Source organism: Aspergillus uvarum (assembly GCF_003184745.1).
Source record: "Aspergillus uvarum CBS 121591 unplaced genomic scaffold BO82scaffold_15, whole genome shotgun sequence".
Lineage (NCBI taxonomy): Eukaryota > Fungi > Ascomycota > Eurotiomycetes > Eurotiales > Aspergillaceae > Aspergillus > Aspergillus uvarum.
This window is the reverse complement of record NW_020291312.1, coordinates 244,398-271,342: the sequence shown is the minus strand read 5'-3', so window position 1 is coordinate 271,342 and position 26,945 is coordinate 244,398. Positions and strand designations below refer to the sequence as shown.

General features: G+C 53.9%; 12 protein-coding genes across 12 annotated transcripts; 6 read left to right on the top strand and 6 right to left on the bottom strand.

The window, feature by feature from the left end:
• Positions 1-94: 94 nt before the first annotated feature.
• On the top strand, positions 95-1,769 carry BO82DRAFT_331516 (uncharacterized protein). The gene is made up of 2 exons (XM_025633147.1): positions 95-431; positions 493-1,769. Exons 1-2 carry the CDS (start codon positions 247-249, stop codon positions 1,694-1,696), a joined length of 1,389 nt encoding a protein of 462 aa, XP_025493847.1. The 5' UTR covers positions 95-246; the 3' UTR covers positions 1,697-1,769.
• Positions 1,770-2,035: 266 nt separating this feature from the next.
• BO82DRAFT_373099 (queuosine 5'-phosphate N-glycosylase/hydrolase) lies at positions 2,036-3,489 on the bottom strand (the record flags this gene model as incomplete). The annotated part of the gene is made up of 4 exons (XM_025637356.1): positions 2,036-2,496; positions 2,562-2,793; positions 2,865-3,019; positions 3,075-3,489. 4 exons carry the CDS (start codon positions 3,487-3,489, stop codon positions 2,036-2,038), a joined length of 1,263 nt encoding a protein of 420 aa, XP_025493846.1.
• A 1,658-nt stretch (positions 3,490-5,147) lies between these two features.
• BO82DRAFT_306269 (E1 ubiquitin-activating protein ubaB) lies at positions 5,148-8,047 on the top strand. Its single transcript, XM_025632250.1, has 6 exons — positions 5,148-5,617; positions 5,714-5,884; positions 5,996-6,232; positions 6,287-6,411; positions 6,474-6,538; positions 6,586-8,047. The coding sequence occupies exons 1-6, from the start codon at positions 5,558-5,560 to the stop codon at positions 7,785-7,787; spliced, it is 1,860 nt and encodes a 619-aa protein (XP_025493845.1). The 5' UTR covers positions 5,148-5,557; the 3' UTR covers positions 7,788-8,047.
• Positions 7,878-9,750, bottom strand: BO82DRAFT_331509 (SDR family NAD(P)-dependent oxidoreductase). The gene is made up of 5 exons (XM_025633146.1): positions 9,714-9,750; positions 9,503-9,577; positions 8,920-9,452; positions 8,384-8,837; positions 7,878-8,258 (listed from the first exon to the last, which is right to left on the bottom strand). Exons 3-5 carry the CDS (start codon positions 9,358-9,360, stop codon positions 8,101-8,103), a joined length of 1,053 nt encoding a protein of 350 aa, XP_025493844.1. The 5' UTR covers positions 9,361-9,452; positions 9,503-9,577; positions 9,714-9,750; the 3' UTR covers positions 7,878-8,100.
• A 150-nt stretch (positions 9,751-9,900) lies between these two features.
• BO82DRAFT_278940 (elongin C) lies at positions 9,901-10,293 on the top strand (the record flags this gene model as incomplete). Its single annotated transcript, XM_025631245.1, has 2 exons — positions 9,901-10,033; positions 10,106-10,293. 2 exons carry the CDS (start codon positions 9,901-9,903, stop codon positions 10,291-10,293), a joined length of 321 nt encoding a protein of 106 aa, XP_025493843.1.
• A 221-nt stretch (positions 10,294-10,514) lies between these two features.
• On the bottom strand, positions 10,515-12,521 carry BO82DRAFT_382153 (tRNA-splicing endonuclease subunit SEN54 family protein). Its single transcript, XM_025637908.1, has 3 exons — positions 12,338-12,521; positions 11,453-12,267; positions 10,515-11,389 (listed from the first exon to the last, which is right to left on the bottom strand). The coding sequence occupies exons 1-3, from the start codon at positions 12,451-12,453 to the stop codon at positions 10,932-10,934; spliced, it is 1,389 nt and encodes a 462-aa protein (XP_025493842.1). The 5' UTR covers positions 12,454-12,521; the 3' UTR covers positions 10,515-10,931.
• Positions 12,522-12,649: 128 nt separating this feature from the next.
• Positions 12,650-13,318, top strand: BO82DRAFT_352700 (uncharacterized protein). The gene is made up of 2 exons (XM_025634765.1): positions 12,650-12,882; positions 12,938-13,318. Exons 1-2 carry the CDS (start codon positions 12,844-12,846, stop codon positions 13,115-13,117), a joined length of 219 nt encoding a protein of 72 aa, XP_025493841.1. The 5' UTR covers positions 12,650-12,843; the 3' UTR covers positions 13,118-13,318.
• Positions 13,313-15,467, bottom strand: BO82DRAFT_306258 (arrestin C-terminal domain-containing protein). The gene is made up of 3 exons (XM_025632249.1): positions 14,969-15,467; positions 14,021-14,905; positions 13,313-13,971 (listed from the first exon to the last, which is right to left on the bottom strand). Exons 1-3 carry the CDS (start codon positions 15,050-15,052, stop codon positions 13,729-13,731), a joined length of 1,212 nt encoding a protein of 403 aa, XP_025493840.1. The 5' UTR covers positions 15,053-15,467; the 3' UTR covers positions 13,313-13,728.
• A 1,789-nt stretch (positions 15,468-17,256) lies between these two features.
• On the top strand, positions 17,257-17,997 carry BO82DRAFT_400396 (putative DNA polymerase delta subunit 4; the record flags this gene model as incomplete). Its single annotated transcript, XM_025639179.1, has 3 exons — positions 17,257-17,638; positions 17,703-17,770; positions 17,854-17,997. 3 exons carry the CDS (start codon positions 17,257-17,259, stop codon positions 17,995-17,997), a joined length of 594 nt encoding a protein of 197 aa, XP_025493839.1.
• Positions 17,998-19,147: 1,150 nt separating this feature from the next.
• Positions 19,148-20,186, top strand: BO82DRAFT_37948 (GPI anchored CFEM domain protein). The gene is made up of 3 exons (XM_025637689.1): positions 19,148-19,341; positions 19,395-19,533; positions 19,599-20,186. The coding sequence occupies exons 1-3, from the start codon at positions 19,261-19,263 to the stop codon at positions 19,988-19,990; spliced, it is 612 nt and encodes a 203-aa protein (XP_025493838.1). The 5' UTR covers positions 19,148-19,260; the 3' UTR covers positions 19,991-20,186.
• Positions 20,187-20,804: 618 nt separating this feature from the next.
• On the bottom strand, positions 20,805-22,207 carry BO82DRAFT_430783 (uncharacterized protein; the record flags this gene model as incomplete). Its single annotated transcript, XM_025640643.1, has 2 exons — positions 20,805-21,763; positions 21,874-22,207. 2 exons carry the CDS (start codon positions 22,205-22,207, stop codon positions 21,195-21,197), a joined length of 903 nt encoding a protein of 300 aa, XP_025493837.1. The 3' UTR covers positions 20,805-21,194.
• Positions 22,208-22,833: 626 nt separating this feature from the next.
• BO82DRAFT_430782 (putative ubiquitin-protein ligase (Asi3)) lies at positions 22,834-26,296 on the bottom strand. The gene is made up of 2 exons (XM_025640642.1): positions 25,593-26,296; positions 22,834-25,526 (listed from the first exon to the last, which is right to left on the bottom strand). The coding sequence occupies exons 1-2, from the start codon at positions 26,031-26,033 to the stop codon at positions 23,076-23,078; spliced, it is 2,892 nt and encodes a 963-aa protein (XP_025493836.1). The 5' UTR covers positions 26,034-26,296; the 3' UTR covers positions 22,834-23,075.
• Positions 26,297-26,945: the final 649 nt, after the last annotated feature.

The following is a 26,945-nucleotide window of genomic DNA, read 5'->3' as shown; positions in this document are numbered from 1 at the left end:
AATCGTCGGCCATCCACCGGTCACATGACGGCCCTGATTGTTGATTCGGCGCATCCAGCTTTGTTTGTTCCATGCTCATACACATCACTTCGTCCAGGTTGGAGATTATTGAGAGTTGGCTGTGAGCTGCTACTGGTACATTACATACTCATCATAGATATATACCAGCCATTGGGATCCCCTGCCTCGCCCTTTTGCTAGACGCCCTTCGACATCCACTTTCTCTCATCTCTTGCGACAGACACCATGAACAACCGACCGGTGGAGCAGGCGCTCGCAACCCTCCTGCCCACTCATGCTCAAGACTTACCACCGGATCTCCTCAGCCTGGCCGTCTCCCTCGTCGCCCAGTCGCGCAGCCTGTCCTCGAGCCTGAAGCCCGAAGAAGAAATCGCGCGGCCCTATGCTTGCGCGGAGATCGCTTGTCGGAGGTAGCTACTACACCTTGTCATAAACCATAAGACATGCGCAGACTGACCATTCTACCTCCAGACTCACGCGCACGCTCAAGCTCCCTCCCCTGCTCGGCCACCCTCCGTGTCCACCCCGACCCTACAAGAAACTCTATGCCTTCCTCGACCGCTCCCTCTCCGGCGGCTCCTCCTCCGCCCCAGGCACGCCCTCACGCAGCCGCACCACCCCTTCGTCCACCCCGACGAAAGCGAACCGCCTCACCCAGACCCCGTCCAAGAACCCCTTGGCGACAGCTACAGCCGCAGCCCTGCAAAACACCCCCACGAAATCCAGCCCCCTCAAACGCTCCCTGCCGCACGACACCACAAAAACCTCATCCAACACCAACCCCAGCACCCCCAACCGTCCCCGCCTCAATGCCCCCAATCCCACATCCACCAAAATCCCCGACGCCCCGAACTGGGTAATGACCTCGATCCGCACGGTCTGCAAAACCCTCTCCACCCCAGCCCCGCGCATGAGCACCTGGTCGCGGCCCCCGATCTCACGCACCCTGCCCCCGCACATTTTCGCGGGAGTGTCCTCGATCCTCTTCTTCGTGACCAAGACCGCCTCGACTCATGTGAAACACGACGAGGGCCTCGACGACGAGATGCTCGAGTTCCTGGAGCCCGTGCTCACCGCCCGGAATACCGCATCCGGCGAGGGGCCGGATGAGGAGTACAAAGAGCTCGTGGATGCGCTGATCGTCGCGGTCTATTTCCTTGTTCTGGCGAGACGGCGCCAGCCTGCTGATGATGACGTCTCAGAAACAGAAAGAGAGGCGGATGCGAAGGTCATGGATAAGAAGACTTTCACGGAGATGCGGCAGACGGCGTTGGTGAGTTTGGGGCTGCCGGCCACGGAGAGGCGGCATCGCGAGGATGTGGATCAGTGGATTGCCCTCGTCATGGAGCAAGGGTGGGCCCAGGGGACGGAGTGGTTCGAGAATATCCCCAGGGCTGGGGAGGTGGATGGCGATGCGGAGCTTTTGGACGAGGAGGAGGAGAATGGGGCTTATGGGAACGGGGGCGAGGAGGATGGTGGTGGTGTGCCGAGTCGGAAAAAGCAGCGCTTCCAGTTGGGGCGCGAGACGAGGCGCGGGTTGCTGCCGGGGTTGGGGACGATGATGCAGGATCGCGTGGATTGGTTGAGCGAGGATCGCAGGGAGGATTATTTGGTCTGGAAGGCGGAGATTCTGGCGAGATGTGACCAGATCGACAGGGCTGCTTTGGCTGCGTAGGGGTTTATCTTCTTTGGAGTACACGGGGTTAGAGGGTGTGTATGTGTGTGATTAGCTACGTGAGAAATATGATACCCTTGGTAATGAAGATTACTTTTGGAAGATATTGCACTGAGTGACCTATAGCGCCAGTCAACCCATAGCTACCAAGCTCGGACTGCATGCCATGGTATCAGTGTAGTGTAATGTATTCTGTATAACGTCTATATGCCTCATCCAAGAAGCGACAAAACTCCAACAAGAACCGGACAACAACGAAGAGAAAAAGGTGGGTATAGTGTATCTATCAACAGATGTGGAGTCACGCAACAGAAAGCAAAACAGCCAGTGCTTCAATTATCAGTACCAGATACTCCGGGTGCGGTGGTGCGGGATGGATTCTTGCCCGTCCCTCTCCAACTCCTTCATCGTATCGTAGAGGAAGAAATCGATGAGGATGGCGTTGATGCCCCGCGCCGACTTGCTTTGGCCGCCGTCGTCGTTCGGGGCTGTTTCGGTGAAATAGCTTTGTTGTTGTGGTTGTTTTGCTTCATGCTCCTCGGGTTTCGTGCTTTGCTTGGAGCTGTTGGCGGATGAGAGTGGCTCCGGCTCGGCTTGTTGAATGGGCTTGGTTTTCACTTCCGGGTGGCGGCGCTCGATCTCCCGCTTGATCAGCTCCACGCACCAGATGCTGGTGCCGCGGAGCTCGGTCTCCCAGTTCGACCCGCTGGGAATGAGCTTCAGGTCGCGAATGTGGGCTTCCAGGGGTGGTGAGTACATCAGACAGCCGAGCTGATGGAGCATTTGAGGGATCCGGTAGTCTGAAGCTGCATTAGTTGAGACAGACGGAGGATGGGTGCTTTGAGTCATAAGGGATGGATCTTACCTGCGAACATGGTGATAGTGTCGATATCGTGGAACTCGCCGAAGCCCTCGCCGTTGAAACAAGCCCACAAGTCCGCAACCAGAATCTGAGCCCGTTTGTAGATCCGTACTCTCCGGCCGTTGAATGTGGTCTCATCCCGGAAGCAGGCGAAGCTTTCTGTCACGAGGTTCACAAGGGCCGCGGCCGAATAATTGGCGCTATAGATGCAGTTCAAGAAGCTGCCTTCGTATTCCTGGAGTAGAGATAAAGCAAGTTAGTCTTGCTGCACGGAGGTGCCGCAGGGAGATGAGGTTGTGTACTTACCCTGCATAGCACTCGGCCAGCCTCGCGCAAGCACTGCAGTCTTTCCTCAAGCAGCGGAATCTCTTCCTCAGTGGCAGACCGGAACACATGCTTCATGACCTCCTCGGTGCATTCCTCCTCGTTTGCCCAGAACTCAGGGGTAGTGATTGGGATATCTGCAACACCATCAGCATATGGAGAACAATGAAGTTGACCACCGCATGAACCTACCCTCATCCAAAGCCCGTTGAAGCGCCGCCACCAAGCTCCAATATCCCGTCCACTTCTTGCCCCGGTACTCGATCGCAAAGCGCTTGTCGCTCGGAAGTTCCGACCAGAAGCTGAAATTGAGAAGGTCCATGGTGAAGATGAAGTCGACGGTGCGCTCGTCCTTGGCTTTGGGGTGTAGCTCATGCTCGGCCCAGGTCTGCGTGGAGTATTCCTTCTTCTGCATCATCTGCCAGATGGTCTCGGCGGCCTCTTTTGTCTTGGCCGCATTTAAGGCCACGTCGATGGCATTGTCGAAGATGTACTGCGCATTCTGCAGGACCTTGGTCTCGGCCGTGCGTGGATCGGGCGAGCCTCCCAGGCCGAGGGTCTTGCGGAGAAGAGCAACCAACTCGGGATCGGCTTCGTCGTCGGACATGGCGACTGAGTTGCTGTATCGGGTGTTGTGGTGAAGATATTGAGATAAGGTAACGACGGAATATCTGGAGGGAGATCTGGAAGGGGTTCTGTATGTGACAGCGAGGTCTCGGAGGGCACCGAAGTTTTTAGAAAGAACAGTCGAGAAGAACGAATGTCGCGGAGCAAAAGATTGGTTGACAACTGAAGAAAGAGGGTGACTCCGCGGAAGACAGGCACCGACAATAGACGGTCTGTGGTTGACCCAAAGAATGTGAGGATCTGGGACTGAGCCGGTCCAAACAGAGTCACGAAGCACAGAGGTCAGACCCAGAGATTTCAAAGAACCATAGGGTCTTCTCATGAAATTTCAATGCCTGCCGAGCCAAACTCCAACGGTGAACAGGCTGCCCCTGTTGTGGAGATTATTTTTTTTCTCTTGTGATATCCCCATCCCTATCGCTTATCGGAAATTTCGGGCGGCGATAAGATCCGATTACATAAGCATCTGTAGGAGTCATCTTTTGTGCCTCGGTTATCTGCGCTTAGATGGTTTGTTAATCCGAGGAAAAAGATAGCCTGCTAAGACGCAATCAAAGCTACAGTTTGGGCTGGTAGAAGGGAGTATGGCTTCGCTCGATCAAACTTCGGCGTTGATTCTGGATAAGTGCATCCACTGGAGTTTTCATACGCATGGGGCACTTACAAGTAATAAAGATTGATTCGACATTATCTTCAAGCGATAGTTGTGCGAGTATAGCATCTGCCGGCTGCTTCGCCTGTGTTTCAAGACCTCAGACACCTTTTCGGTCTCAGTCAGATCGATGGAAGCGCCTCAGTAGGCTGTTCTTCAAGCTGGGAGAAGCTGGGAGGGTAGTGACGTGAGTAAGCCATGCGTAGAGCTGGGCACTTTGTAACTGGGACTTGATCTGAAGAAGCTCAACCCCGAGGACATCCATCTTCTTCTGCAAATCAATTCTAGCCAGCTTATACTGAAACATAGTTTCACAGAGGCATAGACAAGCATTAGTCGTATGACCCGGGCATGGAGCAGCGCATCTTCCTTTCGATCTACCATACCGTAGAGCTGACTGGTTTTGTGTCAACCGAGCTCATAGCACGAACCGCACTTGCGTATATCACTTGATCCAATCGGAATTAGTCAAACCGGGAACACAGGGGACTACTCTCAGTGGCCGAAAGAATTTCTGGGGCCGAGACATGCCTTCACAGGGTGCGTGTTCTAGGTCTCGTAGCGCTGCCACCGAAACCATCAAATGAGAGCAGTAGCCAATGGGGTAGATTCAGGATGTGATGTTCCGGTTTGCAATGCTGCATCCAACGTGTGCAGATGTGGTTGACCGAAGAGTGTAGCCTGTACTGTACTTCTGAATATCATAGATACTCCGGTTATCCGACCTCATGCAGGATGGGCCTAGATTCGGAAACCGAATGTGAGGTCTCACAATGCAGCCAGGGCCATGCATTGGCTTGACTTTCTGTTTACCCACAGGCTTGATGCTATCAAACGATCAATCCCTGGAGGAGTCAATCAAGAAACAAAAGTACCAAGCAAGCCTCGTGTCGGTGCGACAAACAGGGAAATGCGATCGGGTCACGGACCGCCGGCTTTGGTTGCTCGGCCTGCACGGTTCATTGCAATCCATAGATGGCAAAGCACGAGACGGGTTGCTTGAATAAGTGTTTTCATCTCTCTCTCTGAGTCTCCTCGTTTTCAAGGCTGTCCAAGCGATGGGTGATGAAAGAGGGAGGCTCGAAGTGGAGTGAAGAGTGGAGGGATGGAAAGGAATTGAGGGACGGGGAGAGTTGCCGTCATTACCTCACTTTCACTCTACACTCACACTCTCTCACCTTCCATCTTCACCTGCTTCCGGCTCGACTCTTTTCCTTCACATCATCCCCCTCCGTTCTTTTTCTTTTCAACCCCTCACCTCTGCTTCAACTCCCTCCCTTTAGTCGTTCTCTCACTCCACTGGATCTCTACCGGGCGATGCTTCTCAACTTTCTATACTGAGAGTAACACCAATTGTCTCGGGCTTCCTCCGTTCGCCGCAACCGCATCCGCAACCATGGCGCGCGACACTTACCACAAGCGCTCGCTGGGCACCCTCGCTAGACGAATTAAAGAGGTACTACATATCGCATCTCGCTGACTTATGAGTCCTTGTGTTGAATTGGCTCCTATCTGTTCATCACAATTGCTAATGCAACTCGGAATGGCATAGTCGCGTGTACTCCTCGTCGGCGCTGGTGGCATCGGCTGCGAGCTGCTCAAGAACCTCCTCCTCTCCGGCTTTGGTGAAATCCACATCATCGATCTCGACACGATTGACCTGAGCAACCTGAACCGTCAGTTCCTTTTCCGCTTCGAACACATCAAGAAATCCAAAGCACTGGTGCGTCACTCCACGCCTTGAATGCCAACTCCCCGCGCGGCCCGGCCGTCGCCAATCCCGCCTTGATCTCCCTTGTCACACATGCCTAACCAACACTGCTCCCGCATATAGGTCGCCAAGGAGGTCGCACACAAGTTTCAGCCGAACGCGAAGCTCGAAGCTTACCATGCGAATATCAAAGATAGCCAATTCAACGTGGACTGGTTTGCCACTTTCGACATCGTCTTCAACGCGCTGGATAACCTCGAGGCTCGTCGTCATGTGAATCGCATGTGTCTGGCAGCGAACGTACCTTTGATCGAGAGTGGAACGACCGGATTCAACGGCCAAGTGCAGGTTATCAAGAAGGTGGGGTTATTTATGGTTACCTGCTGTTTTGCACATGATACTGATGGCCGGTAGGGACTGACTGAGTGCTACGACTGCACTTCGAAAGAGGTTCCGAAGTCGTTTCCTGTGTGTACCATCCGCAGCACCCCCAGTCAGTCGATTCACTGCATCGTCTGGGCGAAGAGCTATCTGTTCCCGTAAGTTACCGCTCTCGTCATCGGAAGACAATGGTCTCCAGCCAGGGACTGACATTCTCAAGTGAGCTGTTTGGTACCAGTGATGAGGACTCTAGCGAATTTGATCACTCAGAGGATGCCGAAAACTGTGAGTGCTGCCCGGACCTGTATCTGGGCTTTTCTGATTGGTGACAGCTGCGGAAATCGAAAACCTTCGCAAGGAAGCACAGGCTCTCAAGGAGATCCGCCAATCGATGGGATCGGATGAGTTCGCCAAGAAAGTCTTTGACAAGGTTTTCACTGAGGATATCGAGCGGCTGCGTGGGATGGAAGATATGTGGAAAACGCGCAGCCCTCCGGAAGCTATGAATTTCGAGAAATTGACCGAGGAGTCGGCCGACGTTGCGAATACGATATCATGCAATGATCAGAAGGTCTGGTCTACAGCTGAGGACTTTGTGGTCTTCAAGGACAGCTTGGATCGTCTAAGCAAACGCCTAAAGACATTGCAAGAAACCATGAATAGCGACGTCAAGCCAATCCTTGTGTTTGATAAAGACGACGTTGATACATTGGACTTCGTGACAGCGGCGGCTAATCTTCGGGCGACAATCTTCAAGATCGATCCCAAGTCGAAATTCGATACCAAGCAGATGGCCGGAAATATTATCCCCGCTATCGCCACAACCAACGCCATGACCGCTGGATTGTGTGTGCTGGAAGCCTTCAAGGTGATGAAAGGAGATTACAATCAAACAAAGATGGTCTTCCTCGAGCGTTCGGGCGCCCGCGCAATCAACTCTGATTCACTTCAACCTCCCAATCCGAATTGCCCGGTCTGCTCCTCCGCGCATGCGCGGCTCAAGATCGATCCCGAGCGTGCGACTGTCAACGATCTAGTCGAACAGATTCTCCGATTGCAGCTGGGATACGGCGAGGAGTTTTCCCTGACCACGGAATCGGGCATCATTTACGACCCCGATCTGGAGGACAACCTGCCGAGGAAGTTGTTGGATTTGGGTGTGAAGAACGAGAGCTTCATCACCGTCATCGACGACGAAGATGAGCCGCGCGTCAACCTCCAGCTCTTCGTGCTAGCAGCCGAGCCTCCGGAACAGAACGGGGTCGCGGCCGAGAGACCAATTTCTATCGATGCCGTCCCCGAGATTCCGCGCAAACCCAAGACACCGACCCCCGCGGCCCCTGAGCAGGTCAACGGCTCGTCGTCGGATCCAGCAGCCGCCAAGCTCAAGCGTAGCGCGGATGAAGCCGGACTGAGCAATGGAGACGACCGCGCCAAACGGGTTGCCGGCGTGTCTGAAGCGAACGGGGACGGGGCAAATCCCATCGTTCTGGACGAAGCAACAGGCGGTGCCATTCTGATTGATGATGATTGATGATACCAGATCCGGCGAAGGAACTGCATATGCTGCTACTTGTTTGCCATATCCCATCGCACGGTTACATGTTTCTCCCTAGTCTAGACTATTGGCGCTCAACTGGCATATCGTGTTCCCCTTTGCTGCATGGTACAAGTATTTCCACCTTGATCACTAAATGACTTGATTCATGGGGTGCCGATCCGTTTGTTTTGTAGAAAGGGACCTCTCCATGGAGCTAATTCAATAGTAATAGGTGCAATATACTGAGAAGTAGTCAAATATCTTACATCCCCATATCATACACCGCGTCTTCGACCCCCGACAGAACTCAAACAGCACTCAACCCCCCATCCAAATTCAAGACACAGTTATTAGCGTACTCATTCTGCGCCAGAAACAACGCCGCATCGGCGACCTCATGCGGCAGCCCAAACCGTCCCAGCGGGATACTCTGCTTGAGCCGGGCGGTTTCTCCCTCGCTGAAATCTGCAAAAAGCGAACAGTTAGCCTGTTTCTCAGCCCTCGTCCAAACCCCTTCCCCCTCTTCTTTCTCATATTCCCCACCCCAACCCAAATTGAAGCAAAAAACCAAACAAAAAAAGAAAACTCACCCTCAATCATCGGCGTCTCCACATACCCCGGCACAATCGCATTCGACCTTACCCTTACGTCGCGCATCGCCGCGCCGGCCTCCACCGCCACGGACCGCGTCAACCCCAGGATCCCGGCCTTGGACGCCGCGTACGTCACCGCCCCGGTGCCGCCTTTATGCGCTAGCAGCGAGGCGATGTTGATGATGCATTTCGAGGGTGGTGGCTGGTTTGCCCCAGGATTCTCACCATCCCCGACTCCCTTGGAGCCAGGGGCAGGGGCAGCGGCACCAGGGGTCCGTTTGCTCCGCACATGATTCCTCATCGCGGCGCGCAGGAACGCGCGCGTCGTGAGAATTGCGCCTTGCAGGTTCGTGTCCAGGATGCGGGCGATGTCCTCCGGGGAGGATTTGGTCAGCACCGAGGAGATGGAGAGGCCGGCTGCGTTGATTAGGTGGGTGAGGTTTGTTGTTTGCTGCCCCCGTTCTCTGTTAGGTTGGTTGTTTGTGGGGAGGGGAAGAGTGGACTGAGGGGGGGGGGGGGGGGGGTGAGCTTACCATGACTTTCTCCAACTCGCGGCTCCAGCTGCTTGCTTCGGCGACGTCGCCGACGAGGAGGCTGATGGTTTGGGAGAAGGGAAGGAGGGTGTGTTTCGCGGCTGTTTCGGGGGGTGATGAGGTTGGTGGTAGGGCCGAGGGCTCCGTGGCGGTGCCGGAGGAGAGCGTCGTTGCTGCGCTGACGAGACGCGCGTGGGATCGTCCGACGAGAATCACCTGGTCGATGCCTTCTTGGAGGAAGCGGGCGGCGATGGCGTAGCCGATTCCGGAGGTGCCGCCTGTGATCATACAGGAGCGGCCTTTGAGGCGGTTGGAGGGGGGATACTGGGGGGTTGTGCTGGAGGTGGTGTAGGGTCGGGTCTGGGGGGTGGGTTGTGTTGCGATTGAGTGGGAGAGTTGGCGGGATGCTGCGCTGAGGCGCAGTGTGTGCTTTGGTAGCATGGTTCTTTTCTCTATTCAGTTCTATCGGTGTTGGCTCAGTTCCCCAATGCTGCAATGCTGCTGAAGCTTGATGGGTGAAGTATAGTTGTGTACTATGGGATGATTAGCATGGGTCTAAGACTTTGGACGAGTGTAGACTTGCCAACTAGACTTGAGAGTCTGAATTGAAGTCAAGCTCCAGGTCAGTTAGGAGTTTAGATCAATACGATCGAGTGTACTGAAAGAAACGTTCAGTGATTAGAACTATACGGCAATCTTCGCGCAATTGAAAGAGACAAGCCCCGAAGTGTCGAAGTACTCCGCTCGGAAGCGCTCCGCGGCGCAGCCGATTAAGCCAAGGGCGGGGGACCCACTGACGCCAGTCTAATCCCAGTCCGCGGAGACTTTCACCTGCGCTCGCGTTCGAGAATCACCCGAACAAAGCCACTTCCCCCGCGACGTCTGCAATGCAACCGATATCCACGAGGATATAAACCAACTTCTCCACCGCAGTCATCGCCTCATCCTCACCTCATCCTCATCCCACTACCCAGAGGCAAAATGACCACCCCCGACCAACAAGCCCAAGACCAAGACTTCGTAACCCTCGTCTCCGGCGACGGCTTCGAGTTCGTCCTCCCGCGCTCGACGGCGTGCATCTCCAAGACGCTGTCCATGATGTTCGACCCGCTGAGTAGGTCTCACGCGCCCCCGCTGCCCAACATGCTCCAGGGACTACCGGCCACTAACCCCGACGCGAATCTAGGCAAGTTCTCCGAGGCCCTGAGCGGCCGCTGCGTCCTCGAGAACATCAGCGGCGAGGTGCTCGAGAAGGTCTGCGAGTACCTGTGCTACAACGAGAAGAACAAGAACCAGAACAACGTGCCGGACATGGAGATTCCGCCCGAGCTGTGTCTGGAGTTGTTGATGGCGGCGGATTATCTGGATGTTTGATCCCCCTGGGGTGAACGCTGCTGCTGCTACTGCTGCTGCTACTGCTGCTGCGGCGGCGGCGGCGGCGGCGGCGGCGGCGGCGGTGGGCTTTGTGGTGGCGTTGGAGGGTGGTAAGTTCAGCTTGAGAATTTAGTTTTCGCCGCCTGTTCGTTCTGACTATGAATAGGTTTCGATTTTACAACTTTTTTTCCCCTTCTTTCCGATTGACGATTTACGTGAAGACGACCCAGACTTTTTGATCTTATTTGTACCTATGTTGGAGTCGGGTTTATGTTTCTGCTGGATTGACGGATACAATAGAGTGGCGTTTTTGAGGGCAATTTAGATATACCAAGGCATCTCCACGGGCATATTCGGTGCCATTCACATCCCACTCTGTCCTTCGCCCATTCCAACAACTCCCCGTGAGCCACCGGCCAAGCCATCTGAGCATCTGCATCCGCTCTTCCCACACCTATAGACGGATGCCCTAAAGATGATGGCAGATTCAATCTTCTATCCCCTCTATTCAGCCCTCATCCTTCCATTGTGGATCGCAGGGCTTTCTCCAGAGTATCACTCATACGAGGGGAGACATATGCCGGTAGCTAGTCGGCCGCGATAAGCGTCATTCGAATCACCTTACACCCGTGCCGCGCTCATCGCCCTTTCGGCTTCGGCTTCGGCTTCGGCCGGTACTGCGTCTTGTTCGCCAACGCCTTCTGCTTGTAGAGCTTCTCCTTGCCGAAGGCCGCCTCCGAGATCCGTAGATAACTCACGACACCTTCATCCACCACAGCGAGAACCACGTTCCGGTATCCGTGGCGCAGCCGCATGTACAGCTGCCGGCTCATCTTCTCGCTCGTCGGGGGATCCAGGGGTGTGCTTTCGAGCAGAGCCCCCAACTGGGACAGAGTCGGGACGGAGGTGTGGGTACGCGCGTTGACCACAGCGATCCGGAAGTCCGGCGGCGGCGGCGCAGACTTCTTGAACGGGGTGGATGGTTTATACACATGGAAGACGACTCGGTAGGGCGCTTGCGCGGGGGATCGGGCCGCTTGAGGAGCAGCCGTCGGGTCGTACCAGGGGATGATCGAGAGTTTGTTGTAGATATCATCTGTACGGGTATAGGTTAGCAACAGAGGAGAGAAGGTCGTAGTCGCGGGCAAGCAACACTGACCGTAGCTGCGGTGGAATCCGACTCCCGCAACGGGGCCCAACGCTGTGTTGGTACTCGGCGGGCACAGCCACTTCATGAACCTCGAATAGATCCCGGCTAATCCAGCACCTTGCTTCCTTACATCCTCCAACCCCGAGTCCTCGATGCCTGTCGCATCCTCTCCATCATCGTTCCAGCCCGGAGCCCGCGTGATCGTGTAGCCCAACCGTCTCAACCCGGTGTACACCGAGAACCGCTCGCTACTCAGCCCGCCTCTCGACGCAAAGGCCGCATAGGCAGCCTGCAAGCTCATCGGAATCCCCGAGTCCTCGATATTGCTCTCATCCGCAACCGCCTCCTCATCCTCCTCATACCCAACCTCCGAACGCGGCCAATGGATATTCAGACTCCCTCTCTCCAGCATAAACAACGCCTCCTCCGGAAGGAGCCAGATCCGATTCCACCGGTCCGCCTGGCCGATGGTCTTGAAAAGATTGGACTTGGGGTTTGCGATGTATACGCAGGCGTCGGGATGGACGTTTCCTACCGTCGTCGTCGTGGTCGCCGCCGTCGAGCTCGGTACTTCGGCGTCAGGCTGAGGAGACCCCTCCGCTATCGATTCGAGATTCGAGGTATGCTGGGCCGGAGGCGCCGGCCCATTGGGGGCGTAGACGCCGATGATTTGATTCTTTGGGTGGTGGATGCGGGGGTAGGAGAGGGCGTTGTGCATCGCCTGGCGGGAGGCGGAGAGGATGTCGGCCTGGTACAGCGTCGGGTTCGGTTCAAAGTCCTTCTCACCGCGCTTGGGGATGCTCGCTTGAGTGCCATCTGTTAGACTGTATTTGTTAGTTGGTCTCTAGCAGAGCTGGGGACGTAGCCCAGGTGACAGCAGAAAGGAAAGCTCACAAGGAGATATTGCTCAGCATGCGAAAGTCCTGCGTCTCGTCGGACAGGTCCACTTCGATATGCGCCGACGCATCCTGCGACGGCATGTGGATCGCTGCTTCATCGGTGTCGGCCATTATGGTTGCAGCGACCAATTACGCAAGTACATGCGCCAGGGCAGATGTAGAGGGGGAGCTTAGAGCCGCTGGGGGTTGAACTCAAAAGAAAGAGAAATGCAGGCGGGCGGGTCGACCGATTGATACGGGATGCGGGCCTTGTCGATAAGAAATTCTGCCCGCGGGACTCGAGATGCGGTGGGTATCAGGCATGCATCTCCAAACTACCAGGTAGCGACTGGAACAAGTGACTAGAGTTCCCCAACGTGACTGGCTGCTTGGGAAGAATTTCGACCCTTTTCAACAGCTGTCGCTGCGTATTATTTCCAATCTCAAGTCCAACCCTGCTGCCCGAAGCTCATCGGACTCGGACATCGCGCGGAGGCGCAGGAGAGACAAAGGCAACCAGCCATGGAAGAGTCGGCAGACTACAATGAACTTATCGCGCAGGTGAGCTTGCACGCTGATTCCTCTGGAATATGGTGAAGTCTGACATGAAGCCTAGATTTCTGTAAACCTCAACAATGCCCTCAACACGTTCGGTGCCTCATCCCCCCAGTTCCAGAATGTCCTCAACATCCTCAAAGACTGCCTGCGGGAAATGGAGGCGAAAGCGCGGAAATCGACATCGCTGGATCCTGAGATGTTGAACCTCGCGATGGGCTTCTTATCGCTGGGAGAGTGATTGACTATGGCCGCGTGGCAGATTGTTCTGTTTATTTTACTTTCTCTGGGACATTAGCGCCAGCGTCTTCATGATTTGACATGGTTCGACTAACATCGCCTCAACTGTTGACTTGTATGAATGCATTGCACTGCGATCGCATATGTTGTTTCTTAGGACATTAGCAGGCCACTTCGGATACATCTTACATATTATATTGAGGTTACACCACTATATGAGACTGTGGGAGGGAACGCGAGAGAAACAAGGCAGGACGAATTCCTCTCTACCACCAACCCCGGGCAAAGCGCAGCAAAGTCAACCTGAACACCCTATTTTGTCCTGGCCAATTGCGAATGAATTCACACTGCGACCATGAAATTTATGCAACAAGAACTCCGTCGCCCATGCATTCGTAATACGTGTCCATGCTCTGTGCAGAAGTTGCAGGCATGCTGAAACGAAGAGAAGGAAGAATTAGAAGGAAAAGTCGTGAGATGCTGTCCTAGACCACTTGGGGTGGCGTAAGTGATTTTGTAGTCGGCACTGGATCAAGAACGGCCGTTGATAACCTGAATGCTCGATCTGTTGAATAGGGCCGGTGTACGGTAGGTGCCCGCGTTGTGGTTCGCTCAGTCGATCAAAGGTTTGTGTTTGCCTCCTACTATGGCCACCCCAAGATGGCGGAGAGCATTTGGGTCGTTAGGCCGTACAATGGAGGGCAGAGGCAGCATCGGATTGTCGGGGTTCACATGAACGGCGTCCCGAGCTGCCTGTTCTATAGCCTCCATTTCCTCTTTGCATCCTGCATGGTCGAGCGGGCAAACAACTATCGGCTGTCGGATGGTAATATCCCTTGCAGATGCCAAGTGGGCCTGTTCAAAATTAGCAGAGTTCGATCGTCCCACTGCGGAATGACTATACCTTGACAGTCAAATAGTACTCGATCTTGTAGAGGCTTCCGGTTGTGGTAAACCCGCTCACGGCGTATGTGGGAAAACCCGGTCTACTTCTGGGGAGGATCCCTTCAGAGTCCCGCATATCCTTGGCTGGGAATACTAAGCCGAGATTCGTCAAAAAGCCAGAAGGGGGTAATTTGACGCCGATCGGTTCTGTCCTTTTGGTCAAAGTCTTGACCTTGCGTTGCGGCTCGTCGCCCTCATGGTTGTATATAATTTCCTCATCAATTCCAATCGTAATCTTGTTTATAGTGACTTTTCTGGCTTTACTTATCCAATCCGGGTTCGGTGAGAGCTTCACGTAGACGCTCACCGGATCCAAAGGCCCATAAGACCACCGGGGAAGGGATATCCCCAATGTGACCAAATGGTCCGACACTCTCTCGGCTGACTCGGGGCGATTGTACATTCCGAACGTCGATAGGGTATCGTACCGTGCCATTGGAACGGGGAACGAGTATTTCCGCTGTTCCGAGGGCCCTTGTTGAACCGCCACCACAATCTCATAATATGTCTCCGCTGTGCGACTGGGAAGTTGGAGACTGGCTGGAGGGACGCGCCTCGAGGCATCTGCTCCGCCCCGCCCAAAGGGAATGAAGAGCACGAAAGGCAAGTCCATAGAGATGACCTCTTCGGACTCTCGGCCGGCCGGGCAGCGGAAAAGAAGCATCTCCTTGCCCACGATATCTGTAATCTCCTTCCTGGGTGGCGCAAGGTGCTTCTTGGTCACGGAATCCGCCGAAGGATGAATGGTCTCGCGACGATGAAGGGATATTGTAACGAGGGATACACTGACGGGGAGCGAAATGCCAGTGCTGGGCCTGATCTCGACTTTGCCTTCAATGCGTGGCTGGTATAGGTCAGCGACTAGGTTGCGTACTGGGCAACAAAGAAGAACCAGGGTTCAGCTCACCATTGTGGCAGAGATGCCAGGATATCCGATCAAGAAATTGCCATTTGGCGGGCCCGACACTCGCACGAAGGCGGGCTTGCTCATAGCGCTGCACCCGCACCACCATGGGCACGCGGCGGTTGAGAGGGATGCGCTCGGGGGTTGCTGCGGTGTATATAGGACCTCGAAGTCTCAAAATAAATTGACCCCTGCATAGAGATCAAGTTCCGCAATCGTTCCTGCTGGATTGCGCTGCGCCGGAAAGGTCCTCGAGGGGCGCAGATGCGGTATCCCGTTCTTGTTGCTATGCAGGACTAGCTCGGGCCTGAGTGCGGACAAGGCTGGACAAGGGCGGGTTTGCTGTTTGAGACCGCAGACTGGGATTGTTGCTAAGCTCCGACAAAGGGCGCACAGATCTAGGGTTGTAGGAATGTGAAACCGGGAGTGAGGCAAGGCGGCTTAGAGGGGTGGGTAGGTAATCGCGAAGGAAGCGAGAGTTGTTTACAAGCGCCGATGTGGGGAGAGGAGAAGAGGGTGATGATGCTGATGATGATGGGGGGGGTTTCAGTTGGAGGGTGCGGTTCAGTTCGCAGCGGCGGCTAACTGAACACAAGACTAGCCAAATTCCAACGGCAGCCACGGAACCACTTTGTCTGCTCTCCACCTTTTTGCTCGAGGGGCTTTTCTTCCGTCATCGATCCGCAGCGGGAATACGAGCAGCAAGCAACATGCAGCAAGGCAGCACCACACGCAATCAAATCTTCCGACTGCTGCTGGTTTCACCAGTTGCAGTACTCCAACACACATGAATTGATCGACTTCTCAACGACAACGAGTCGTGGCTTTTATGTTTGCTACTAGCGTCGTTCGTCACGCGAGGCTGAGACTCCAGCAGGAGCTGTACCTGAACCAAGTACAGTACAACCGGTCCGTCGGGTCAGCCTCGTCCTGGCTTACATGGGCTTAATGACAATGAACTCCTTTTATTTCCGAGACAAACAATCGATTCCATATCGCATCACGATGTCATGGCGTGAGGCGACTACAACAACCGGAATTGGTGGGACTTGTTGCGAATAGTCATGGTTCCTACAGCTGATTTACGAATTTGCCGCCCACACTTACCTGCATGCTAGCGGGGAGTCATAGAGTTGGCTGTACGTAGTTTGTACAGTACTTGATACTTGGCGAGGGCCTTGAATCCCACGTGACCCTGGAAGTATATCCCACGCGTTTCATGGCTCGTCGCGAGCTGGAAGTGGACGTCCCTGTCAGGGATACCGAGAGTCAGCAAGCCTGTCGACCTCGAGCCCTTCATGCGGCCCCCCACGCACGTCCTGCACTACAATACGGGTACGCTGTAGGCAACGTCGAATTGGCAGCCACTCGAGGATCACATGTGGCAGAAGCTCACAGTCAGGCCGATTTCATCTCCCCTCTGGATAGCTTGTACCAGACTTCGGCCGAGTGGCTTTCGTATCAGTATGACGCAAAAATGTATAGCTCGTAGATTTGCTGAAGACTTTACAAAGCAAGCGTACCCACAAGCTTTGCCCCGTGCCCGTTTGTGTGTCTTGACCATGTTCGGCACAAGTAATCGTCACGTTTCAGCATTGATTATTTTTTTAAGATGTCTCTTTCAGCGAGTGACCTAATTTGGTCACTGCTTGAAACGATCACGTAGAAAGTCGAGATGATCATGAGTTTTCGCATCACTTCGGAGCAGATGGAGCCGACGACTTTCAGTATGGGTTCAATGCAATGGGTTCTAGGACATACTGGAAAAGCGTTCATCTCTCAAAAGTGTATTACCTCCAATGAGGTGTCCTCGAAGGCTGTTCATTAACTGAGTTTTGATTTACCTGGGTTTCCAGGTGCCAGCAAGCGAGCCAGCATAGACGCCTTGATCGCAAGTAGCTTGTCGACAGCAGAGGAGAAAGTTGTTTGTCATTTCATATCTCGATGGGGCTTTTGAACTTGGCAAGTGTGAAGTCAAATTGATCCAAGTGATTAAGAAGGGAGACCCATTGGTACTTTATAGTTGCTTCAAGTCCAGCATGTGAAATGCGAATGCTTGCGGAGGGCGATGTGCCAATATAACCCTTTTCGGCGAATGGCGGCGGTTGCCATGTGCGACAAACACAATGACATCGTTCCCCCCACACTCACCTTGGATCAGACCCTTCCAAGTCTCTCGACGGTCGACGCTCACCACCAGCCTCTAGTGCCTTGACGTACAGAACCGCATCACACCCAGCGAGAATCCTCTTCTACTTTCGTAATCCATAATCTCAAGATCAATTCTCAAGATGCCTCCCGCTCGCCGTCGAGGAGGCAACACTGCCGCCACCCGTTCCGGCCAGTCAACCCTGTCTTTTGGCTCCAAATCTAGAATCACGAAGCCATCTGCGGCTCCTACGACACGCTCCCAGAAAGCAAAGGATCTCGAACCGCTTGTGACTGCTCTTCCTGAGAAGGAACCCGTCCAAAGTGCTTCCGAGCCAGAGGAGCTGAAAGACACCCCCACAGAATCCTCGCAGCCCCATGTGGCAGAACTCGCCGTTAGGCAACAAGCACGAACAGAGATCAAACAGCCGGTGTCAGAGGAGGACCAGAAGGCAAGCAAGCTTACGGAACGGGATTTGACAAAGTACTGGAAGCAAGAAGAGGCGAAAAGGAGAGGGCCTCGAGGTAAGGAGTCTTAGGAAAAACCCGTCACTGAGTTCAGTGCTGATGGGAACGTCGATTGGATTAGTACACCAGAACGACCTTACGACCCATGAGAAAATCTTGCGACACTTTGATCTTTCCAGTCAATACGGGGTATGTGGCTATCTCGCGCGTCATCCCTGAGCCCTTCGCCGTTTCTTTCTTCGTTGAACTCAACAACTAACCACTCTGTGTAGCCTTGCATCGGCATCGCCCGACTCAGACGCTGGAGGCGTGCTAACACACTCAAACTCAACCCGCCAATTGAGGTTCTTGCCGTACTCTTGAAAGAAAGTGATGATTCGAAGCAAATGGCCTACATTGACGAGTTGTTGTCTTGAGTAATTTGTGCATGGTATGTTGGATACGGTGAGAACTTGGAGTACGGTTTGGACTTTGGAAGCGGCGTTTCGGTCATGCTACGCATACCCTTTTCATTATTTCATCATTCTGGCTCTTCAAAATAATCACAAATGCCTCACTGGATTTTGGTCTTGTGTCTGTCTTCCTTCTATGTTGCCTTCCATCCCCAAAGGTAACGAGAATGAATGAACGGCTCCTGCCCCTTCTGCAATGCCATGGTGCCATGGTAGGCCACAATTTCCGAGCATTCCAGTCAAATGGCTTGTGCCTTCCAGGTCCCTTGGCTTGCCATTTCCTACTCAGGGAACTTGCTCGGTGCCACTTTCGCAGCCGCGTAAGATAGTCACACAGCAGGCAGAACGTGTCACACCCACCACCTTTTCTCTCAAATGACCCGTCTGTCCTGCCATCAAAGTTGAGCCGGGTTTCTGGCCGAATGGCTGGAAAGGTTTCTGCGCCACTGGCTTTTCTTTTGCTTGGTTGCAGAGCCGTTGACATTGATGTTGATATATGTATGACTTCTCAATAGTATGTGTCCTTACATAAAAGGAGCGATACAGATGGCACCAGTCCACACAGAACAAAGCGCTTTGAACGATGCGAGGTTACTGTGATGCCTGAACTTGAAAGCAGTCCTACCACTATGATATAAATCCACAGGAACTTGAAGATGGATGCACCTACCACGACCCTTTCGCAAACTGCGACAGTTACACGTCACTGCCGGCAAGCATATGTGGTATGTCTGCCCCTTCTGATGGTTTAGAGGAACGTAGGGCAGCCTAAACCAATGGGCCACAGCCTTGCAGTGCAATGGTTACGCACCTCGAAGATTGCGTTTGCTAGTACGCTGCTCACGTCGCCAATTACCCTCTCTTGCATCACATCGGAAAGTATGTCCGCATGTCTCAAAGGGTTGCGCCGTGCTCTAATAGGCTCCCCATCGTGCCCACGCCACCCGTGTGCCTTGGGGAAACACCACTGTATGTATATATAGAAATCTCGAAGGGACATGTGATGATCTGCCCAAGGCTCTGTGCGAGGTGACCTCGTTAGCTTATAAGAGCTACCGGCTGTCCCATGGGGATTTGTCTCCGCGCCGCTGTATATCTTCAGCAGCCATCACTCGTTTGATCTCTCCTTTCCACACTCCTTTAGACTCAACCCTGCAGTCACAGCCCCACCCCGCCCCTTCAACCCGGCCTACTGTTATCCAGGCCAAATCATAGAAATTGCCCAAGATGTATCACCACCGTGCATTGATCCTGCTCTTTGTCAGCGGTCTCGCCAGAGCACAGCTGCCCAACCTTCCCCAATGCTCGGTACGTGATCGACGAGGACAGCAGCGGAAGCGCCAGACTAACGAGTGTCCCAGCTGAATTGCTTCATCAGCGCGTTCCAAAATGACGGATGCTCGCGCCTCCTCGACTTCGCCTGCCATTGCTCGAAGCCAGAGGTCGTGCAAGTCGTGACTCCATGCGTGCAGAAGAATTGCAATGCTGCCGATCAGAGCGGTATGGAAACCTCTTCCCTGCCCTCTCATCTCTGCCTCGGGGGCGCCCTGTTGACCACCATACAGCCGTGTCGAACGAGGTTGTCCGGCAATGCTCCGCGGCGGGCCATCCGATAACGCTCCCACCCGTTGCTGGTGCCGAGACCACAACCACATCCCAGCCCCAGCCCCAACCCACTGCCCCCAACACGAGCGCATACCCCACCAACACAGGAGCGGTGACTCTCCCCACCATCTCCTCGGCCGTGACCCCCTCCGTGCCCAAGTCCACACCCGGAGCCTCAGCCACCGCCTCCCACAGCTCCTCGTCACTCATTCAAGCACCGTCCAGCACCCCCGGAGCGTCCTCATCTCGCGCATCTCCCAGCACCCCTCTTGCCACAGGGGCCGGCTCTCACGCTGAGGCCAACATGGTCGGAGCCGCTCTCGCCGTCGCCGCGGCAGCGTACATTCTATAAGCGACGGGGAGGGAGACAGACTTGAGCCTTACTCGACGCCGGTTCTTTCCCAAAAGACACCACCTGTCAACGAGTTCAATATTCCGAGCGGCACGATGGATGTAACATCAGGACGAGAGAACGGATCATGTAAGGGGACGATACATTGTTCTTGGAGGGGTCTTCATTCGTTCACCGTGTCATTCGTGTTGTCTGTCTGTTTTGTTTCCATCCCACTGCTCTTGCGGTGTTTTCCGGTCCGATGGGAATTTGAGTTCTGTGCGCGCCTTCTACGAAAGAAAATCGCCTCTAGGTGATGGCAATACATTTGCTTCGGGCTTGAATCGGGGTTGCATCACCGTTGGGATTGTGTCAATGTTCGGTGAGGTAGGGTTCTGTGGTGTAGCTGGTGGATGTTGGTAGACAGAGGAGGTATTCTGCTTCTGTGGCCCTTTGCAACGGCGGTAAAGATTGCCGGTATCCTGTCTGGAAAGAGCATTGTCGTCATTAGAAGCTGGGATGCTCAGGAGCAGGATTCTGTTGAGAGACTTGGGGGAATGCGGTGTAGTGTAGGTGTGGGAAGAAAGGACCCAAAATACCTAGGCATCCACGTCACTGATATATCCCGTAGTGCAGACCGCAAAGAAACCACAGGCTGCCACCCCAGTAGGCTGCGCATCGCCCATGTGGGAGCCATGATCATCTCTAGAGATTAGAGTAGCAAAGCTAGAGAGAGATGGAGGCTATGACAAATCAAGCATCGTCCTCAAGGACCGGACCGTGGACAAGTACCCTCAATTCTGCATGTTATGTCTGTATGTACTAATCACCACCAGACCATTTCTACCGACCCCCCCAAATACATAGTATGTCCAGGGCTCTAGAGAATCACAGCTCCACTAGCTCAACGCAACAAATATCCCATCTAGATCTGACCACCTGTCCAACCGGACGATCGATCCTTGAAAGTGTACTGGAGGTAAATCGACCCAAAGACTAGGTAGAAAGATCCCAGTTCCGAAAAGGAAAACCATATCCGACCCCGGCCAGCTTGGCCACCTGAGCCAAGCAACGCCAAGCCAAGCAGAAGTCACAATGAGAAAAAAAAACACCAGATAGACAAGACAGGCGAGTCCAAGCCATGAACAGATATGCAACGGCAGCGTACAAACACATCAAGCTTCCCCAGGCCAATGTCAAGGACCGACACCCCCCCTGCACAACCTCACTTCTTCTCCTTAGCGGTATCGCCAGCACCGCCAGCGGCAATATCACCGGCAGTGTGAGTGTGAGTGTGAGTGTGAGTGGTACCCTCCATATCCGACCAATCGCTAAAATCCTCCCGATCCGACGAATTATCCGACCGATCGGCATCGTACGCGCGATCAGGGTCCTCGCGCAGCGGCTCGACGGCGAACAGGTGGGGGTGCACGGCCGCGATGTCGAGGTAGGCGGCGCGGCGGGCCATGGGCCGGGCTGGCGTGTTGCGGTCGGGGCGGCGTCGGGGCGCGTACGCGCTCAAGAAGCTGCGGATCACCGGGTGGTCGAGGTCGGAATCCGAGCTCGAGTCGTAGGGTCGGCGGCGCACGATGGTCTCGCGGGGCGTCTTGGAGGCGGCCACGGTCTTCCTCTTGCGGCGACGGGGGGCGGAGGCAGGCCCTGAGCCGCGGGCGGGAGCGGGAGCTGGGTACGGGGTTGCTGAGGTGGTAGCGCCCGGGACCACTTCGGGGCGGCCGAGGTGGGTGTAGGTTGTGCTGTGGCGGAAGGGGGTGTTGGGGAGGATGTGGGTGTTGTCTTTTGGGGTTAGTTTGGGGGGATTGTCGGGGGACGTTGCGGGGGGGTGGAGGGGGTTGGTGTATAACCACACGGGGAGATGGTGGTGTTGGCAGAGGGGAAAGACTTACGGCCACGCTTGCATGCCTCGGTGTCGCTGGAGCTGTTGCTGTGCATGCCACTGCGGACTGGTTCGGAGCTCTCGGTCATCGACACAGTCTCATCCAGAGATATAGTCTCGGCCTTGGACATGGTCGCGTCCTCGTCCTCAGCCTCAGAGTTGCTCGAAGTTTGGGCCCCAGAGGCTCCGGGCCCGGCGCTCTCACTGCCGGTCTGGTCCTCGGCCTTGTCCTCCATGTCGGTGATAGGAGGCCACAGACGCATCCGCTGGTCACGGCGCACGGGCTGCGTGTGAACGAAGTTCTGCACGCTTGACTCTTCGGACGAGGAATAACTCGAAGACATGGTGTCGGCGTCGGAGATATAGCCGTCTGAGCCAGCGGATGAGAAGTAGGAGGAGCTTGGAGAAGGAGTGTATCCAGGGTCACGCCCGAACAGAAAGGGGAATAAACACATCGTAAATCTCGTCTTGTCGCGCGATCGTAACGTGCAGTTGTAAAAATCAAAACTGGTTTCGCGTAACGAAATCACTTCTGGACAGTCTGAAGTATAAAGGATCATCGATGAGCAACTTACTTGCTCAGACTGTGTCTGTGAGTGTGGAGCTTGGTTCTGCACGCCAGAGACGGCGAGATGAAGCCTCAAGGCCAGGATACAAGGTAAGAATCAAAGGTATTACTAGAAAGGAGGGTGGAGGAAGATGAGAACAACAGGCCAAGGTGACAAGTTGATCGATATGAGCATAACCCTGTGTTGCTCGAAAGCGGTGAGTTTAGAAGAAACAAGGGACTAGTTCTTTCAGCCCATGCTCTTAGAGTCAGCATGGCATTTGTTGGTTTCTCCTAAATGGTGCACACGGTAGGGTTGTAGAGCTGGTTCTTGTGAACTGATATTGTGGACTCTTCGGGCGAGTCTAACTCTATATTGCCTCTCCATCTTCAGAGGCATGTTCAGAAAATAAAGTGCTGGATGGGAGATTATGTTCATTTATCTAGCGCCTGGGAGTGAACAGTTGAGAAGAAAGAATGCTCGATGCAATTCTACCATTTATTGCGGTAAGCGAAAACGAAACGACGATATCCCGAACGCCGTGGTTAAGGTAACCTGTTATGCATATAGTAACAAAGAAGGCTCAGATAGGAGAGGAGAAACAGCATCTGCCAAGACAGTATGGCTGCAGACAGAACTCAAAGGAAACAGACCTGGAGTGAACCTATGGCACCCACAGCCGGACAAACCCTCCAACTTCCCGACGGCAAGTCACACAGCTGCCAAAGTTATTCATCGCCAGGCTCACCCGACAATCCTCACAGATACACAAACACCGACAGGGCCATGTTATAATGGACCGCGGACTGGTCTGACAGATGACACACGGAGGTCCGCTGGGGCCAAGGCCTGATGCCCCCGATTCCCACGTCTGTTCGTTTAATGGGGATTTGTTGAATGACTCCATTCTTTGGGAGAGGATGAGCTTCTCTAAGATCTCAGTCTCCTCCTCTGGTGTAGGCTTCCGCTTCTCGTCACCGGAGCCCTGGTTTAGCTGTGAGAAACGCGAAGTAAGCAGAACTCGGGCCCTGTCGCGCTCGACCTGTTGCTGGAACTGGCGACGAGTCATGATCCGACCTTCACGGCCCGCAGCAAGGTGTGCCGCGAGTATACGAGCTTCCTGCCTGCTTTCCTGGTCGCGAGGATCCAGTAAACGGGCAAAGGAGCCAAGATCAACGAGTGTTTCCTGCACAGGAGTGTCTTCACGAGACAAACGACCAGGATACGGGTCTTCTTGAGTGGGAGTCCGGCGTCCATCCGACTCATAAGCTTCCCAGTCCGAGTCGCTGGTTGTTGCCATTGACACAACGCTGGTTGTGTCATCCCAGTCCTCAACAGAAGGCACATAATCAGGACTTCGATCTTGATTACCCCATGCACCTCCAGCTCTCCACCAGTCATATAGTTTTTCGTCAAGCCGCCGTTCGTCTGACTCTCCCCAGCGGCTGGCATCAATGCTCTCCCGCCGGCGCATTTCGGACTCCACATCGAAGTCGGAGTTGGCAGGTACTTTGAGCACTCCATCCTCCGACATTACCCAGAAGTCTAGCTTCTCTAGATTGTTCTTCCTTCCCCGATGCTTCTTCTTCCGCTGACTCCGAACCAACGATTTGAGCCACTGCGGCCGCCTGTTGATACCAATCTTGCTCAGTAGCTTGTCAAAGCCATACGCGGTCCACCGGAGCAAGAAATGGAAGATAGCACGAAAGAACGCAAAAGATTGATAGCACCGGACAACACCGCGGAATGCGCCGACACCTTCGGATTCATCGTGTGCTCTCGCGGACTGCGAGACAGTGGTCTCGATTTTCTTCTCCCGAGCATATCCAGATTCCCACTCCCACTCCGCAGTGGCTTCCATCTCAAGCTCCTGCAATTCCTCACTTTTCTGGCGGTCGCCGTATACAGAGTCACGACCCTGTGCACCTGAGTATTTGCGCTGCATGAGCTCGATTTCAGCTAGCCTGTCCCTTTCCAGCCAAGTCATTCTTTGCGCGACTACTCCCCGTCCTTCATTCAAGAAGACTGCCTGTCTGGCGGCAGTCAAGGCACCATAGCCGATTCTTAATGAGGTGGTGTAGAAATCATCGTGCCGGTTGAAACGTATGCTCTGGATCTGGTTGGCACCCTGCATATTTTCATGTGCCAGCGACAATCTCTCTTTCAAGGATAGGTTCTGAGGTGCGTCCATAGGTAGCGAGAAGGCAGTGATCACGAGAGCCAGGGCATAGATAAAGACGCAAATGAATATTCCCAGCAAGATGAAAAGATGGGGCACAAATCCAACAAGGCAAACTGTCGGAATTCTGAAGACCAAGCTTTCAGTGCCAGTCGATGTACCACCAAATGTACCCCATGCGATGGCAGACATGAAACAGACCCCCCAGAAAGTCGTGTTGACGAGTCGATACTGACTCTGCTTTCCAAAGACATCAAGCAGATTGGATGTCAAACTGTTACAGCAAGAAATCAAAGTGATGAGCAGCAACTCCGGGGAAACGTTCATTCGCTCCAAAGCTTGCGCCTTGCTCAATGACTGAAGCACAGATTGGCCACCTTCTCCTTTGACGTCTTTCGTAGGACTCTGCTTCGACAGACCGAAGATACCCAGGCCGAGTGACTGACTTATCGTGGATTCTGCTTCGGCAAAGGCAAGCGAATGTTCGAAGATAGACATCCCTGCCTCTGTAACGACCGACCTTCCTTGCAATGCGCAACAAAGCGTTTCCACAAAGTGACTTATACACAGCCGGAGGAAGGCCGGCCACAGAAGCCGGAAGGAACCGTATGATATGTCCGAGGCGTTGATAGGGCGGCCCATGTGTACTGCACTGCAAGACTGCGCATCTGTTTCCCAAGGGAGCAGTGCCGAGCTGAAAGTATGGAGAAAGCCGCCATTTCCGGCATAATCAAAGAACAATCGCTTGTTCGGTTTTCCGTATCGGATAAGCAAATAGTCCGGCGATGTCTGGCATCGGAGAGCACGAAGCAGGGCATGTATCTGAGCGACGAAGAGGACGATTGGTATTATGCGCAGGGCGAATCTCCTGCTCCAGTCTAATTGAAGTCGCCGTCGCGTGGATGCATATATGGTGATTCTATTGAGGACAAGAGACTTGAAATGATCAGATAAACTGACTTGCTCACAGCAACAGAAGACCAAAAGCGATGATGTACTTACTACTGTGAAACAAGCTAATGACCACCGACCGGTCAGATACGAAAAGAACCCACTGAACTTTACCACGGCTTGTACAATGTCGGAAATAGTGGGGAGGCTAGAGTCAGCCTGGGCGGCAGCGTCTGCTACGCTCTCTCGAACCACTTCCGCCGCGACCTGTGTTGCAAGAACCACTGTATCGCCTTCCGATCCCGTGGCCGGGGCTGAGCCCCAGATGTGTGTCGCCATTTCTTGGAGTCCAGCCATCCTAGCAAACTGCTTTGGTACTATTGAGAATGCAAATGTCTCTGCTTTTGAAAGACCTCGAAGGGGTAAAGAGAGGAGCTCGCGCGGTGAAGTAGACAACAGCGATGTAGCGGTGATCGGAGGCGACGTGTTTAGGGGTTGCGCGGATGATGTTGCCGTTGTCACTGCTGCGGTAGCTTCTGAGAGTATCGACATTATTGAGAAGCTGAATGTCCACAGTAAGACCGGACGATTCTGGACGTGGCTCTCACAGCGGGTTTGTCAGGAGTGAGCATGCGTGAGCGGGGAAGGGTGCTCACGGCTTACGGTGCCAAAGGGGAGGGAGAAGGGTACGTAAAACAGTAAGAGAAACCAGAAGTCATTAGATCAGCCTCACAAGATGAAAAAGACGGAGGACTGGCCTGGAGCCATCTTCTATTGTCACAATAGAGTATAGTAAGACCCCAGGCGATGAGATCTGGAGAATCAAGCGTAGTTTCCGTACTCCGTAATACGTACGTGGACAGCCCGCGGGATGAGGAATGCAAGCCGCCGCGGTCCAGTATCCGGCGCTAACCCCAATCAGGACAACGCACATGTCACTGGGTAGCCAGCACGTGCCACAGGTAACGATAGCAGGTAACAACAATCTCCATAGATATTTGAATACAGATGCATGAGATGTAGAATATACCAGATTTCTCACTTACAAGACTAACAAGATAAGCGTTGAGCTTACCAACTAGGTATCCATGGAATAAATGGTCTGGTGTCATCCTTAACCTGTATTTGCAAGGGCATGTATAAAACTTACTCTTCGTGCCGCTGGCTTGCGGTAGTACAGAGACAAACGACAAAACTGCAAGTACATGAGTATGCTATGAATGGATAGCGTAGTGATCCTCAAGGAAATCACCCCAGTCTAGAAGAAAAGATTGAGTATCTAGTCCGGACTGAGTACTGACACTAACTAGCACTCCACAATTCATCCATTGGGTTGGGTTGCCTTATCAGACTATTTTCTATGCCCCACAGTGGCTAGTCCAGACGGGAATACCATACGAATACGGGGCGAGCATCGACCATAGACCCTTTTTAGTATGCAGACCTTGTTGGTGACCCCAGCTC

Coding starts and splice junctions, on each gene's coding strand:
- BO82DRAFT_306269 (XM_025632250.1), top strand. CDS start 5,558: ATGGCGCGCGACACTTACCACAAGCGCTCGCTGGGCACCCTCGCTAGA. Junction 5,885..5,995: donor TCAAGAAATCCAAAGCACTG/GTGCGTCACTCC, acceptor TCCCGCATATAG/GTCGCCAAGGAGGTCGCACA. Junction 6,233..6,286: donor AAGTGCAGGTTATCAAGAAG/GTGGGGTTATTT, acceptor GATGGCCGGTAG/GGACTGACTGAGTGCTACGA.
- BO82DRAFT_306258 (XM_025632249.1), bottom strand. CDS start 15,052: ATGAGCAAGCCCGCCTTCGTGCGAGTGTCGGGCCCGCCAAATGGCAAT. Junction 14,906..14,968: donor CTGGCATCTCTGCCACAATG/GTGAGCTGAACC, acceptor GACCTATACCAG/CCACGCATTGAAGGCAAAGT. Junction 13,972..14,020: donor AGTACTATTTGACTGTCAAG/GTATAGTCATTC, acceptor AATTTTGAACAG/GCCCACTTGGCATCTGCAAG.
- BO82DRAFT_331509 (XM_025633146.1), bottom strand. CDS start 9,360: ATGCTACCAAAGCACACACTGCGCCTCAGCGCAGCATCCCGCCAACTC. Junction 8,838..8,919: donor GCGAGTTGGAGAAAGTCATG/GTAAGCTCACCC, acceptor GAACGGGGGCAG/CAAACAACAAACCTCACCCA. Junction 8,259..8,383: donor GGAGACGCCGATGATTGAGG/GTGAGTTTTCTT, acceptor CGCTTTTTGCAG/ATTTCAGCGAGGGAGAAACC.
- BO82DRAFT_37948 (XM_025637689.1), top strand. CDS start 19,261: ATGTATCACCACCGTGCATTGATCCTGCTCTTTGTCAGCGGTCTCGCC. Junction 19,342..19,394: donor CCAACCTTCCCCAATGCTCG/GTACGTGATCGA, acceptor CGAGTGTCCCAG/CTGAATTGCTTCATCAGCGC. Junction 19,534..19,598: donor CAATGCTGCCGATCAGAGCG/GTATGGAAACCT, acceptor ACCACCATACAG/CCGTGTCGAACGAGGTTGTC.
- BO82DRAFT_382153 (XM_025637908.1), bottom strand. CDS start 12,453: ATGGCCGACACCGATGAAGCAGCGATCCACATGCCGTCGCAGGATGCG. Junction 12,268..12,337: donor ATGCTGAGCAATATCTCCTT/GTGAGCTTTCCT, acceptor TAACAAATACAG/TCTAACAGATGGCACTCAAG. Junction 11,390..11,452: donor CGGATTCCACCGCAGCTACG/GTCAGTGTTGCT, acceptor ATACCCGTACAG/ATGATATCTACAACAAACTC.
- BO82DRAFT_331516 (XM_025633147.1), top strand. CDS start 247: ATGAACAACCGACCGGTGGAGCAGGCGCTCGCAACCCTCCTGCCCACT. Junction 432..492: donor GCGGAGATCGCTTGTCGGAG/GTAGCTACTACA, acceptor TTCTACCTCCAG/ACTCACGCGCACGCTCAAGC.
- BO82DRAFT_352700 (XM_025634765.1), top strand. CDS start 12,844: ATGGAAGAGTCGGCAGACTACAATGAACTTATCGCGCAG. Junction 12,883..12,937: donor ACAATGAACTTATCGCGCAG/GTGAGCTTGCAC, acceptor CATGAAGCCTAG/ATTTCTGTAAACCTCAACAA.
- BO82DRAFT_430782 (XM_025640642.1), bottom strand. CDS start 26,033: ATGTCGATACTCTCAGAAGCTACCGCAGCAGTGACAACGGCAACATCA. Junction 25,527..25,592: donor CATTAGCTTGTTTCACAGTA/GTAAGTACATCA, acceptor GATCATTTCAAG/TCTCTTGTCCTCAATAGAAT.